The 15,495-nt window shown below is 40.9% G+C and overlaps 1 protein-coding gene across 2 annotated transcripts in view; it reads right to left on the minus strand.

The window, feature by feature from the left end:
• Positions 1-15,495, minus strand: part of RNF130 (ring finger protein 130) — a 53,278-nt gene that overhangs the window by 22,894 nt on the left and 14,889 nt on the right. For both annotated transcript variants that reach the window (XM_083798838.1, XM_083798837.1), the window contains exons 3-5: positions 7,588-7,838; positions 4,020-4,091; positions 2,529-2,611 (exon numbers count right to left, since the gene is read on the minus strand). In XM_083798838.1, the coding sequence (XP_083654964.1) occupies positions 2,529-2,611; positions 4,020-4,091; positions 7,588-7,838 (406 nt within the window). The remainder of the gene's footprint in view (positions 1-2,528; positions 2,612-4,019; positions 4,092-7,587; positions 7,839-15,495) is intronic.

Below are 15,495 nucleotides of genomic sequence, written 5' to 3' on the forward strand. Positions count from 1 at the left end.
TATAGCTTTCTCAAAAGGCACAGTAAGAAAGACTGCTAACCTTTCATTTGCTTCCTCTTGGTCGAGCCATTTTCTCCATGGTTTTCTTGCAATTTATTTTCTCATCGGTCTTAGAGACTCTCCTGTAGATTTTTTTTTTTATACTAACTTTACATGTTATACTAAAAGGAGAGGTTGAAATGTCAGGAAGTAGAAAGTGGTTAAATCTCCAAAAGAAGACTTGAGGAGAGGCACCTCAGTAGACTGAGAAGTTTTACACACAACTGAAATTTATCTGGCTCATCTCTGCAGGAACGGGTTGCTCCTTCACCCATTCAACAAGTATAAAAGTGTCTTGTGGAAATTTATCTATCCCAATGTTCCCAACTAGCCAAGATGGTTTTGCACTTAACTCAAAGCAGAACTGAAGCAGATGAAAAGGGAGATTTCAAAAAGAAAAGTAGAAAGTGAACATGAAAGTCATTATAGCACCTTTGGCAGGACTGTAGTCTGAGAGTTCAGTGGCCTTATATTCTTGTGAAAAACAGAAGAGAAAAGGATCTATGGAAGAGGCTTGATTCCTCCTTTTTGTGGGTGGATTGCCCTGGGGGAGGCTGTGTGGCGGTAGCAGCCAGAGGCACTCTCATCCAGCTCCCCGGAGCAGCTGTGACCAGGGAGCTTCCTGGCTGCAGGACCACAGCTCACAAAAAGGGTCTGAAGGAAATGGACTTTTAGAAATAAATAAATGATCATCCTGGTTAAATGCTCTTTGTCATACCTGCTGATACCAGCAACACATCTATTGCTTGGACAACGGTGGGTGTTTAACTAGCGCAGCTGACTTTTAGTCCCAATTTTGCCTCGTGTTTAATGGGAAAAGATGGTTGCCTGTCAGCTGAAGACTCTTCACTGGTCAAGACATCTCTGCCCTCTGGTCATTATCAGAGAGAAAGACATACAGGAGCGGGACTTGTGAACATCCGTTGCATACCCTTGAGCCTCACAGTACCACCCTGAATTACAGAAGTGATGTTTTCTTGAGGCAGTTTATCCATCACCTTAGTTCAAAACCGGTGAGCAATTTCCAGAAGTTTCTCCTCTAATTTCTAAATAATCTTCCTCGTAAGTCAAAGACTAGTGCAAAACTCACATATGCAAGCTTTACTTGAGATTACAATATATGACAAAACTCTGACATCCCAGCTACTGGGAGTGCATTTTAATGGGCAAGAGGACATCATCTTCAAATGAGTAAACATCACTGAACTGTAGAATACAAACACACACCCATCTGTATGACCAAAACCTCCCAGATTTTATTTTTATATTTCCTTACACACAGATCTGATTGAGCTCTTCTACTTCCAAGTATTTTAGTAGGAGTTTCTAAGCAAACATTTGTAGTTTATAGTAGCTAAACATAACACTGAGAATTTAAAGCAGTTCACTGTTTGCCACAGTCCAAGAGGTAAAGAACAGCGAAAAGAAAGATGAATTAAACTTTGTTTCAGAATTAGCATACATACATATTTTGATCGGTAAGATATAAAGGACTGTTTTCCTTTTATCGTAATAGGAACTCATTATACATTAGAAGAAAAATTATTCCAGCTACACAGAGCAGCCTGCAGGAGGATTTACAAGACTGATAATGAGCTGCTGTGTGACTGAAGCTTGACTCCGACACCGTGACTTAGATGCTTCTAGTGCATCACGCATAACACTGTGCGCCAAGCACAGGCCAAATTAGTGGATCTTGGCTGCATGTATGCAACATAACTTATGTATTTTTTTGTGTCTGGAGATAAGAAGAAAGCTTTGTGTTTCAGAATACAAGGGAAAGATGACCTTGGTAACACTTAAAGCTACCAAAAACTACCGATTCATTGAAACCAGTCACCAGGAGGAAAAGCACTTTAAAGCATCTCTCAGAGCAAATATCCTGTAACAGCTCAAGAATAGAAACAATCTGAAAACCTGTAAATGTCAAAACAAAAAGCTGTTACATTTTAAGCACCAATGCAGAATACCCAGCAAGTAGTAATCTTCAAGCACAAGCCTAGACCACATTGCACTGGAGAGACCAGAGACAGATGATAGTAAAGCAGCTGATTGATGTCAGAGGAGGTGTGAAGGATGGAAAGACTGCATTTCTGTTTCCTGCGCTGTTTTAGAAACCCACAGCCACTGTCACACAGCCACTGTGCAGAATGCTGTAGTTACACCTTGTTCATCATACCTCAATTTGTGTATGCCCACCGTTCAGTCTTTAAATCTGCCCCTACCACTGTAACAATCTTAATAGCTCCTGTGCTGACATGCCTGAACTGCCCATCTTTGAGACCATACTCTTGTTTAATGTCCAGCGCTCATAACTGTGTCAGCACCCGCTTTCACACCTGGTTTCAAACAGACTAAAATAAAATGGCTGTTATTGGGTCAGGAAATATCTAACAAATGTGTCTATAAATTGCAGTGCGTATTTAACATGAAACGAAGCAAAGGAGCATGAAGAACAGTTTCCAAACAAAGCAACTTTACTAGCTTACTTGCACGGTAAAATGCGAACAACATCGTTCTGCTTGTAACTCTCAATGCAGACAGCACAATGATCAAAGTCTGGGTCTGTTTCCTAAAATGAATAGAATGAAAATTCAAGTCAAGAGTTTAGACTATGACAAAAGTAAGAGTAGTTGCAATTAGTACGTGAAGTGTGTTGTGCCAGAGTGGCTATTATTAAGAAGATATAAAAGCAATGACTACATGGTTAATTTCAAAATGACTTGAAAAAAGAAATGTAATCTCACACATACAAAACTATCCCCGCACTTGGAGTTGGTAATCGACCATTTGAATCACAAGCTAAGGCCTAAGATATTTATAATATTCGATTAAATCACCAAAATATGGTAGGGATTTTCCTACAGTAATTACTTCAGCTTTGAGGTAATTTTTTTTTTTTTCCTGGGGGGCAGTATGAGCATTCTGGGATTCCCTTTTATAGCCACAACTAGGGATTTTTACTTATTTCAGAGGAGTCTCATGTTTTTGTGCACTACTTACTGGCAGAATCATCATCTTTTTATGCAGACATGAAGATGATGACCAGTGGCTGGCTCCTCTCCTTTCTCTGTTTTCCAAAAGCTATGATTATCTTACTCATTTTGTAAACCAAATGAGAATTTAAAGCTTCCACTGAAAAAGGACTGGCTTCATTTGGACATAGCTATGGCACCAGCAATATATACATATTTAAATGTTTGGGCCCGAGACACAAAACAGACCGTGCCTTCTCTTCCGTCAAGTTCATTCTTTCCGAAGCTAGCAAGCTACCTCACCGAACAGCGAGCCTGGAGCCGCTGCAAGGCAGCCAGCCACTGCCTGGTCAGAGCCAGCCACGCTGCATGCAGAGAACCCCGATGGGCTGCTCTGAAAAAGGTTTTGTCATATGCTCTGCTCACCTGCACATGCATCTCACTCTGTACTGCAACCTACACCTGGTTTTGAAGATAGCATCTTTTCTTTCAATACGGAAAATTACTTACTTGTGTTCCCATACCCACAGGAAAGATTCAGTGCAGGAGGCTGCCTTGAAACAAGAGTCCTCCCCACCCACAGGTTACTTCATATTCATGTTTCATATAAGAGATTGTGCTTTATTACCTGCCTTTTAAATGCGTTTTACACAACTTACATATAAAGTGATTCTAAGCTTACAGCATTTCACATAAACAGTGCTAGCCCCATGTACTCCTACCACCAAAAACACTCAGCCAGCTAGCACACAAAACCACGCTCAGACAGTTGCCAGATGTAGCGCAAGAAGTACTTAAGCAAGAAAAACCCTAGAAATGTGCAGATCTACAGCATACATCAATACTGAAAGTTACATGAAAATATTGTGCTGTAAGACGAAGCAAGTCTCCAACAAGGAAGGCAAGATCATAAATCAGAAGCAAAAGGAAAAGCTGAGAAGTAAACCATTTCCCCTGATAAAAATTAAACACGATGCTCAAGTTTATCATGTTGAAGTATTATACCTTATCACCCTTCTTTACTGTCCTGGTTGTCAATTTACCGATGGCTTTCTTGGCAGCATCTCCAAGACGACGCTAATGAAGTGACAAAGAAGAAAACAGGAATTAACCCTGATAATCAAGCTTCATTACCGTCATTTATGACAACTTACGTGTACCAGATAGTAACATTGCAATACACTGTGGCGGTGGACAAACACATAAGTGTACACAGCAAAGCCTGCAGTTGGAGGTTTGTCAAGAAGAAAAAAAATCCAACAGGAAAGCACTTGACATGTGTGGGCATAAACCTCACAGGCTAGAAAGTCCACAAGTTACCTAACACGTGTGTGACAAAGCTAATGACACCAGGCCACAGGATACGAGTCGAAGCAACATGCCTTCCTGGTGATTTCCGGTATCCTCGGCTCATATTGATTTTTGTTCAGTGTGCTAGAATACACTCCGTTCTCCTAAGCTCTTTTTTTCCCCCTCCCTGAGCAGGCTGATCTTATTCTGAGACATAACAGATCCTCAGCGTAACCTAGTTTCTCTCCTGCTATTACCTGAAGCAACCGCTACCACAGAAAGCAAAAATTTATGGGTCACAAAATCTGATAGAGACTTAAATAAAACCGAACGAACACTGGTTTAAATATTAACCTCAATCTGACTGCAACGGCCAAGCTATTTTTGCTGTTTATGTTGTTTTTATGACCACCACCGTTGGATGGAGGAGTCATTCCTGCGCTTCCAGCGCTGGTTCCTGCTGCAGTGCCCAGTTCCCAGCCAACTGGGGATGGCTGCTGGCCAGCTGGTTCACGGCATCCCAGAGCCAGGGCAGTAAGCAGCACCGGGCTCGTGTTTTCTTGTTTCAGGAACTTGAGACGTCAGATTGGGTTTACATTTACTGGAAGAAAGGAAGTTCACGTTTTTCATCCTTCACCTACCTCGTACTAAGTACTCCACTTTTGAGAGCCAGATTCTGAGAACGCAAAAAGAAAACACCAAACGCTCCCATCCAGCTTGGGAACAAATGGGCATTGTGTGTCTACCTCCTATACACTTGAAAAATCAAGTTCTTCGTAAGTTTCCCCCCATCCTGTATACATATTTTTTCTGCATACCAGCCGAAGCTAAGAAGGCTGCTTTTACTTGACACAGACCTCAGGAGGCCACTACAACTGTATTTATTGCGTCAGGATCACTGTACCAACATTACTCTGGGATTATATAAGCACACAATTTTGTGGGTTTCACAGAAGAACAGCTCTTTCATTTTACATTTTTTAGGACATGGATTTGAAATACATACTACAGTGCTTGGAGCCCAATATACTATCAGGAACAAAGGTGGGAAATTTCATGCTTCCTGAAGTCAGATATCTCATCCTAGCTTCAACATGTGAGAAACTAGTTAATTTAGACAAATCTAAATTACATATCCTAGAACAAGTACGTTGGCCGAGTACTTAACGTCCAGAATACACTGGAACACCGCTGGACAGGATTATCACTGCACAGCCAAGCATGATTGCTTAAGAGAGAAGCAATGCTGAAAAGGCAAAGTGAGGCCTTTAACTTAAATGCCACCTACCACCTACATAATAGCAGGTAGGATATGTAGTATATGTAGTTACACTGCATACATTTCTATTTGTGCTATACGAAGCCTTTCGGAAAGAACATAAAATCACATCTTCATGTCAAAAGCATTAACGTCAGAAAAACTCTTCCAAAATGTGTGTAGATTCTCTTATATAAAGAAATTTGCTAAACAGTAACTTCCATTTCTATTTAAGAGATTTCTCTCTTCCACTTTCTAATTTTAACAAACAATTTTATATGCTAGCTTTGGAAACAGTCAGCATTTGCTATTTTGTTAAGTTAGGGCACAGGCATACAGCATATACTTGCTTTTAAAACCCAGAGCCACCTTGATGGAAACGGCTACCAGTACATGCAAAGGAGTTTCATACTTCTGGCGGAAATGTGCAAGAGTAATCATGTGAAATACCGGTATCTACTCGCACTATCTATAAAACACAGCATGTTTTTGATGTACTTTAAAAAAGCGTGCCTCTAGACATAAGCTATGATCTTGTTTTTCAGTTAAAACAGGTTATTTCATCGCTAACAGTACAGCCTTCTCTCAGAGAGCTCTCAAAGCTCTTCAAAAATAAGCTGTAGCTGTCGCCACCTTCTTATTAAAGTTTAATACGCACAGCTTTTTAAACCACATAAAATTTTCATCAAGTTTCTCCTGACCTTTGTAAAAATCTAAAGAAAGAAAAAAGGTCATAAAAGCCCTCTCCCCACGGAGCAGCTGTTTTGAAACACGGACATTTAGAAGAGGCCTAGAACCATGTAGGGGATGCAGCGGGCACAATTTAGTATTCCACAGACATTCATTCAGTAACAGTTATATTTAAACTTTCACCATCCCAGGGGACCACGCTAAGTACCAGCTACAGCGTGGTCATTTAAGAATGACATCCTTAGGAAAATCTACAGAATGCCCATGGGACCTGCAGCATCAGACACTATTTCTAGAAACTGAAAAGGAAATCCTTTTTGTCACAACTATGGCTTTGTAGGTTTGCATTTGTTTTAGATTTGACAAAGTGCCTTAAAGACCCAAAGTGCTGCCCCCAGTGAGCCCTTTTGTGTCCCCTAATACGGGGCAGCGACTAGAGGTCAGCAGCTTTATAAGATATTTGATAGAGATACACAAAGACAAAGAGCACAGTGGTTTTCCTGAGGTTTACTGATCCTTCTCAATAAAAGCCAAGACATGCTATGAGACCGTGGGTCATTAAGTCCACACTAGTAAAACATTTACTTCTAAAGTTTAATCCATGTTTCAGTTGATGACTTCATTTATTCAAGATATCTGAGTATAGGCACACTTAATTCAGATGTAAGTTCTTAAGTTAGAGGTAAAAAAGGATGTAAGAAAGGCAAACTAAGCGATATTTTGTCCAGTATATATGACCAGGAGAATTAGACAGTACACATCAAGTATCATCTTGAATAAAGTTAAAATTAGTGCAGGTCACTAAGTGCCTCTATACCTTAGTTTTCTTACTCTAACAGTCATGAATTTATAGATGTTGTATAAAGGCATTCCCAAACTGAATTGCCTTACCTATTACTAAAGCTATCCTTAATAACATGGATAAAATTAACGATATTAGTTCTGTGTTCTACCACACCATACAAGCTCATTCACTATTTAACTTCCCTCTCCACCCCCAAATGTCCTCTTCAGAAGAAGAAATATGCTGTACAGTACGTATTAGTCAGCCAGCATAGGTTCTCTTCCTCTTTGACTTACACTCAAAACCAAATATTTTGCTTCAGTTCTTTTCTTTCCTGTCATATAATAATAGCTTGTATTGGTGCTGCTCAGGACAGTAACAATCTGCTATATGAAATCCCTGCCAAGAAACATGCTCTGCCTCTGAACAAAGTGGTTTTGAACACTAGTTTGATGGACATTCCTAAGAAATTACTAATTCTCTATAGACTACTGTATACAGCAATATCACCTCCAGAATTTAAGAGGGGGAGAAAAAAAGAACGCCCTTACCTGATTCCTATCACGTGCACTTGTGTACCTGATCTTCTGGATGAAGTAAAATATTAACCATGCTGAAGAAATGATCATCAAAACAATGAAAGATATTGACACAAAGACTAAAGAGCCCCGACTGAAGTTTTTTGGAGGAACACGGGATCCCACTGCTATTGCCATCAGGACAGAGATGTTCTTTTCCAAATAATTCAGGATCTCCTTAACCTTTGATTCTGTAATCATGACAGCAACAATGTCTCCAGTTCCTATAAAAGTAGAAAAATACTTAATTTTACATTTATACTTAATTTACATTTAAAATTAACATTGCATGTTACTCACAAGATTTCCCACATGCAAAACTATTTGACAACTTAAAGAATTTAACCTATGCTACCTATGGCATAAGAAATATGCTACTGAGCACTCAACTCAAGGCTTACCCTTCAAACCCAGGTATTTCAAACTAGGGCATTAACATGCAAAGTGTTTGCAGCTCCACACATCGTAACAGGTCTCCGCCAGTTAGATTAAACAGTACTTCCCACGTTGTAACTACTGCGTGCAGTCTGAACTCATTTCAGAGAGCGCATTTGTTCCAGATTGGAAGCTGTGATTACCTGAATAGGCAACTCACAGAAAAAAACATTTACAAAATGAGTGGTCTTGGTACATACAGAGCTGAGTACAAGCTGCCCTGGAGAGTTAGGCAAGTTCCCCGATGTGGTTATGAAGATTGCACGTGCCAAAAAGATTGTCAAGGATCTGCAAACCACAATTCCACCATGGATGCAACAAAGCCAAACTTCTACCCGCACCAGTTCTGACAGAAGTGAAAGCAAAGCAAATAAACCTGGCCAGAAAGTGGAGCAGAAATGAAAAAACTGATCATAAGTTTAAGTAATGATTTTATCATCCACACAAAGATGTGCTCAGTAAGGTAGCGATCAGCTTTATCAACGCCATTTTGAATGCCTACCCCATCTAGTTTTTGTAGCGTCTTGTCCCTAGTCTACCTCACATCCCAAAGGGAAAATCCTTGGCACAAGGACCAGAAGAATCAAACTATAAGACCAGATAAAAAAGAATGAAATCTGCAGAGTGAAGAGAGCACCTATGCTTTAAATGCAGAATTTAAAGCATAAATCCCCCCAAAAAGGGGATCTTTAACTCTGAAGAATTGTGATCTAAGTTCAAAGATGGCAAAATTTATATTAAAATCCAAGCAACAACGAAAAAATAAGACAAACTTTTGAGTCCCACTGTTATTCTTCCAGATCTATACCGAAACCCTTTTTTCAAGACCTATTTTCAAAATGTGTGCAAAGCCTGCTCATCTGTTCTCTCCATCTGTTTGCTCCAGTTCCCATTCCCTAGGAGAGGAACTGTACAATGCAAGAGACCGCAGCACCCAGATTCTGGCTTTAGAGTAGATTGGAGTTGCAGAGAAATTTGTGTGACAGTGAACAGAGAACATGAAATCCTCTTTTAATGCAAAGATTTTTTTTCTTTTAAGTCCTTTAATCGGAATTGTCTTCTTAAGAAGTTACTGTACCCAGAAAATAAAGGAGAAGAGCCAAAAGATCATCATCTTTGAAACTGAGGGTACAATAAGACAGGTGACAGTCTCTAACAGCTAATTTTCCAAAGTGGGGACTTTAGAGTGCTGTAAGTCATTTAAATGTTACTTCATTACTCTCTTCCATTCACAAAGCTCAAAAGCTTTGAAGTGGCAACCCTGCACCAACAGGATCTATACAAACAACTTTAACGACCAGCACACCAAAATTCACACAAAGCCCGCTGCAGACCAGCTCTCCACAGCTTCTTCTGGTCAAGATGGTTCGTCTGCGTGAACCCGAACACAGTACAAGATTATTAATGAACTGCCAACCTCAAAAGAGAATAAAATCCCGCTGCCTGCTTTGTTTGAGAAGAAATCTGCTTGTATTCTTGCTTGCCCGGCTGGAAAGTGTCCTTGCCCAGGCCTGCAGCACTTAGGACAGGACAAAAGGCACCTTTCCTGCAACTTACAGATCCCGTACGCAGATGCAGCACGTGCTCCTGCAACCCTCAAAGCCAGCCCACAGCCCAGATGATGCAAGATCAACCGAGAACAGAGAACTTAATCCTGATTGATATTCTCCCCAGGCTTCACTCCTGTTCCTCACATCTGGTTCTGATAGCGAAGGAAGGGCAGAGGGACTGTTTTCCCCAGAGCACGTGTTCTGCTGTACTTCCCCAGTAGGTATTTATTTGGACCACTGAGTTATGTCAGTATCAAAGCATCTGTCAGAAGCACTCGATGCAGCATTCTGACATGATTTATAAAGCTATCTGTGAAGCAAAGCTGACTCAGATCTGATGCTAGTCCTGTTCCGTCTGAATTAAAAGCTGAAGCCTCCACCTATTCCCTGCTGCCCAGGGAATGTGACGAGGCTGACAATCTGCCACACGTTTTATATGAGGCCCAGCACAAAGGGAACCTCTGGCATCTCTGCGAAGTGATTTGCATTCCAAATGACTCAACTGGGAACAGCCAAAGTGCTACTGCCGCTTCTGACCCTGCGAGAGCCAAGGAGAACTGCGGGAAAGAAAAATAAATCGTGCCTGTTTAACATACTGAAGCTCAGTGGAAACTGGGACTTGGTTCATCCGTATTTCTGTCAGGGGCATCACCCTAAATAATTATAGCAAAAGCTCCCTGCTTGAGAAGAATTGGGGGCAGGAGGAGACAGCGACTCGTTTATTTTAAGCACCTTGAAATCCTGCATTTCTGAAACCTAAGCAAAAAAAATCCCCAGGTGAATACAGAAAGACTAACCGTGTTTGTAAAAGTTAGAATATGGTCTTTATATATAATTTTATGAAAAGCAATGCTCTCCTGAGCCAAGAATAGCATTCAAAGAAAAGAAGCTGGAATGCTACCTAAAGCCAACGAAGTGAGCACTCAACCAGAGACAATAAGCTAGGACAGACCGTAGACCTAAGATAAATATTGAATATTGACACCTGGAAATATTATAAATCATTTAATTGTTATCATCCAAGCCCAGATAGCTGTTTTTAGCTTGCAATTTTACTGCGTGCATGCTTATTAGGATAGTTACACAACTTTGTATGAAAAGGAAGATGCAATTCATCATTAAAACTGTGCATTATTACATTGGGACAGGAGAAGAGAAGAATTAAACATCTGGGAAGACACTAACACCAAGATGGGAACAGCAGCAACAACCATAAGTTTCCTGCAGTGCTCCTGAAGAAATTGCTTTGGCTCCCTCACTAACCATACCTCCTGGCAATTCCAAAAGAGCAACTTTGGAAAGTCAATAGAAAGTCATCTCAAAGAAAGATTACTGGTCTCATCACTAGCAAATAGTTGTTCCCCCCCAGTTTTTGTGTTGATTCTTGACTACCAAACACTTCTCCGAAGCTCTAAATAAAGTCAGCTGTGGCCAGGATACCGAGCTAAAGACAGGCGTGGTTCAAAGAGCAGACTTCAGACACCTTCCATCCATCTACTGTCCCTTGGAGGACACAAGCAATGGCAGCTTGACAAAATGCAACTACTAAGCAGCTGTTTTTTTTTTTTTTTCCTGGGCTTACGAACAGCCCAAGCAGCTGTCCGGTCAATGCTGGGGAAGAAGGGAGGGTGACAACTCCTCCTGGGCAGCTGAGCTGCTGCCAGTGCCGCAGTGCTGCAACCAGCTCCTCGCAGATGGGAGGGCCAAGCCTGAAATCCCTCCTCCAGCATGGGAGGTACAGGACCACCTGTAAGAGGCACTGGACTGCTTTGATTTGGTATAACAAGGTCTGCAGAGAACTGGGAATTAAGTCAGGTGCTGGTAACAAAGGTGAGCGCTTTGCTAATGGCTGATATTTTCAGCTAAAGTCCTTGCAGTTTCCTTAGCCTTTGATTGCACTTGCTGATGCTTGTTGTAGACACAGCGTGAAGCAGATAAACTGCACTCATCTCAGACTCGCAAGAAGTATATTGTTCTCTTTCAATAGCAGACAATATTTAACAACCAACACTTTTCATTACTTTACTTTGAAAAAAATAAACTTAAAACAGCTTTATTGGAATCATTTTCCTGGTGGAAATTTCAGGGTGCTTCCTTTAAAAAAAGCACTCAAAATCTCCACCTCCCTAATAACGGTAAGGAATATTGCAGGCAGCTGCTTACGGGCTGGATTCAGAGCATGATTCAGACACCAAAAACCAAATCGCAATGATGTAAGCATTGTAATAATAATCTGATTGGAAATAAAACTGCCCATCTTCACAAACCATTACAATTCCATAATTAAGCATTTCTAAACATGTATGAGACAAACATACAGGTGCCCAGGAAAGGGATCGATTCCATTACCACGCCAGATTTCTTAGAATAACATTAAGTAACAGTAAGACCACCACAAACAGCAGCTACCAGTTAGGTCTGATGGAAAATGCTTTTGCCCAAGTAATTTCGGAACTCTAATAACCCTTTTAAGTCATATTCACCAATAGCTTACAAAATAATGACATACTTGCGCTATAATAAAGACCGATTGTACTGCTGAAGCCTACTGACACACATGGAAAACACTATCACCACAGTCTAGTTTTCAGCTGTTGAGTAGTGAACACGTTAATAAACAGCTCCAAGACTCTCCTGTGAAACGACCTTGCAGAGACAGGCACAAATTCAGAAACTTATAAAACAAAGGAAGAATATAACTGCCTTTTCCCCAGGAGAAAGCCTCTTAAAAGCAGTTTACAGGTTTGAAGGAGGCTTGTTCCTTTCTATCATCAACAGAATAGGTTGGGAGAGGGAACTGTCAGAGAAGGTTGCTTCAGAAGCCCTACTTACATAGGCAAGGAGGATGATAACTGCGGAGATTAATGCAATTCTGACAACTTATTGGCCAACGGTGACAGAACCTGGGAGCCCGCAAAACATCAGTGAAGAAAACAGGAAAACACAAAGGAGGTGCTGTTGTTATTTATGAAGTTCTGGGAGCGATTGGGGGTTCTGTGAAAACACCAGAAGACATCTGCGCTGGAGGGAGCAGAGGGGAAGAGTGGAAGCTGCATTATTATTTCCAAAATGCACATGGAAAGAGTGGTCATCTAACCATAAAGAACATTTCACACCGCTAGAAAGAAAAGGTATGCAAAATTAAGGAAAAGCAGAAACAAGGAACCCAACTACAAGTCAGAGGAAAAGAAGTTACAGAAAAACAGACAGGAATGACGAACAAAGTTGACACAAGGGGGTACGCTGATATTCAAAAAGACCTCTCTGCTTATTTAAGGATGATACTTCCAAGCTCGGGTGTTTATCCATGTTAGAAAACAATCTTATGATAATGAAACACCTGCACTGCCAGAGAAGGTGAGCTCAGGGAACTTTTTCCGATATAAATCCCATAGTACTTAGCAACATTGGGGAACACACAAATTCTTCAGATATTTTACAATTTTAGTCTAATACAAGATGGAAGTTCATTACAAAGAATTAAGTCTTCCATTTTAAACCAGGCTTTTGTAAAAGCATACAGGATAAAGAGGAGTCTTGGCAAATCTTCACGGCAATTAAAACAGGTCTGGCTGCACATGTTTTTATTTTGATCTAATCAGAAAGTAAGCAAGAGCACATCCAAGCTGTCAACACAAGTGCAATCTCAAGGGTAAAATATGTTGTTTGAGATGTCCCAAATCAAATACTTCTGAAAACAGGGAAAAAAGCATAGTATTTGCCAATTACTTTGTCTAAGCAAGGCAAGAGCTTAATGCCAAGAATATGCATCAATTTTAAAACGAGGCTGAAGAGGTTTTTTTTACAACTTTTTTTTTCTTCCTGCTCCCTTCACAACATTGAAGATGTCGAATTTTGTATGTAAGCATTTACCGTAGATGCCTATTTTACGTAGTGTCAGACAGTAGGACAGATGTTACAACCCTACCATGAGAAAGTCGTACATGACAGCAGTATATACTGCTACCTGTAAGTTACAGCCATTACCTAAAAGTTAGGTTTCAACGGGACACCTCAGCTGAACACCACCAGTGGAACAGCCGGCTACCCCAAAATATTGAGTAGCTGCTTCCAGACATTACAGGTCTCTTTGCTACACGGGCCTATGCAGAACAACCTGAAAAACAATCGCTTGAGGCTAAAACTTGAATTCTGACTGTCTGCTCAAGAGGACAAAAAAGTAGATATACAAGTTTAGTGAGGGTCAGGCTTAGATGAGCTGCAAATGAAATACAGTCAAGTTGTGCCTCTCCTTCGGTTGCAGCAAAGTGAGCTTTGGGGGATTTTACTCTGCCAGGGTAAGACAGGACACTGAACTACGTCATCTAAATATGCCTACGTGCACATCACTGTTTTGAAATGCAACGTGCATTGCCATACTGCTACCAGAAACGTGGCTGTTCGGAGCTCTGCTCCTTGCAAAACAGCACACGATTAAGGCATGTGATTAGAAAACCAGGAACAGCAGGAGTAGCCTTCCAAAGATGGGTGTGACAGAATTAACTTCAAAACAAAGATTAATGCCTAATCAGATTCTTGTTGTGCTAGCCTGTAACACATTAAATCATTAAATCCATTGGTGATAAATAACAATCATCCTATAAGCAGGAACAAGCTTCCCAAATGCTCCCCCTCCTTTGTTAAACAAGGAACTGTGCTTCAGCACAATGCTGTTGTCATACTTCTACATCAACTTCATAATCTACTACGTCTAAGAGCTCAACACAGGAGAGCTAAACAGCAAGATCAGTCGGGGAAACTGTTGGGCCATGTTTAGAATTCAGCTGACACATTATTTCATAACCCAGTTGCTCTGCTCTGACACTCGGGGAGATGTTTCTTAAGGACAAATCTGCATAAAATCAAAACAAGCAGTCATTGCTAAATCATCCCGTCCCATTCACAAGTCCAAACCACGCTGACACGTGTGAGATTGTGGAGCTCTGCCGCTGCGTTTCCTCCAGCTTAGCAACGAGCTAAGCCTGAACGTGTCCCTGCTGCACCCAGTGCACCCTGCGTCCCCCCGCAAGAAGCAATGCAGCTTTAGGATGTAGACGAAAGGCATTACTTTGACTTTGCTACAGATCATTTCCTCTCCATCAACCTCAGATAGCACCTTTTTGCCTTCTATTTAAAGTCTGATGACACTGAGCGCTATTAAAAGAATTAAGATCCTTCTGCTAAGCTACAAGATGCCCCCAGAAGACACTCTGCAGAAGATACTGCTTACTTGAGAACTGTTTTCCTTCGCATACACTTCAGGAACAACGTCCAGAAACTGCTACCTTAGATCTGGATTTAACACCTAAACACTGATTAGCGTCACATTTTTGATTTCTAAAAAATATTGCTGTAACGTAACGCATTACCGTTCATTTTTCAATTTAAGATGTGTTTGGATTTTGGTAACTAAAGCTCTCTACTCTTGCATTTCGTAACATCAGCAGGTGCTGGTAGGTGGCTTCTGTTTTGCTGTTTCTGGATAGCAGTTTCCATTCCCACCAGTGTGTGTGGAACTAAGAAACCCGGGGATTCCCAAGGAGAGCAGTCTGCCATGGTCTGGTATTTTCTTCCATCTACAGACAACTTCAGTACAGACCCATCAATCTGGACAGTGTTTCCAAACAAATCCAGCAAAGCCCCCAAAACACATGGTAACAGAAGCTTACGCAGGGACACTATAAAGTGTTTTTAGAACTTCGTTAGAAGCACATTGCGTAAATCTATGAGTAATTTTGATTCCACGGAATCCATGGATTTGGGGAATTACTCTGCTGCGGGAGCACGGTCTTTAGCTAAGAAAAAAATGTAATTACTTACAGTCACTAACAGTCCCACGGGCCTTTTCAGAGTCACAGAACTAATTATCCTTTCAGCTGGCTAAGGAAAAATGAGC

Source organism: Anser anser (genome assembly GCF_964211835.1).
Source record: "Anser anser genome assembly, chromosome: 14".
In the NCBI taxonomy this organism is placed as follows: Eukaryota; Metazoa; Chordata; class Aves; order Anseriformes; family Anatidae; genus Anser; species Anser anser.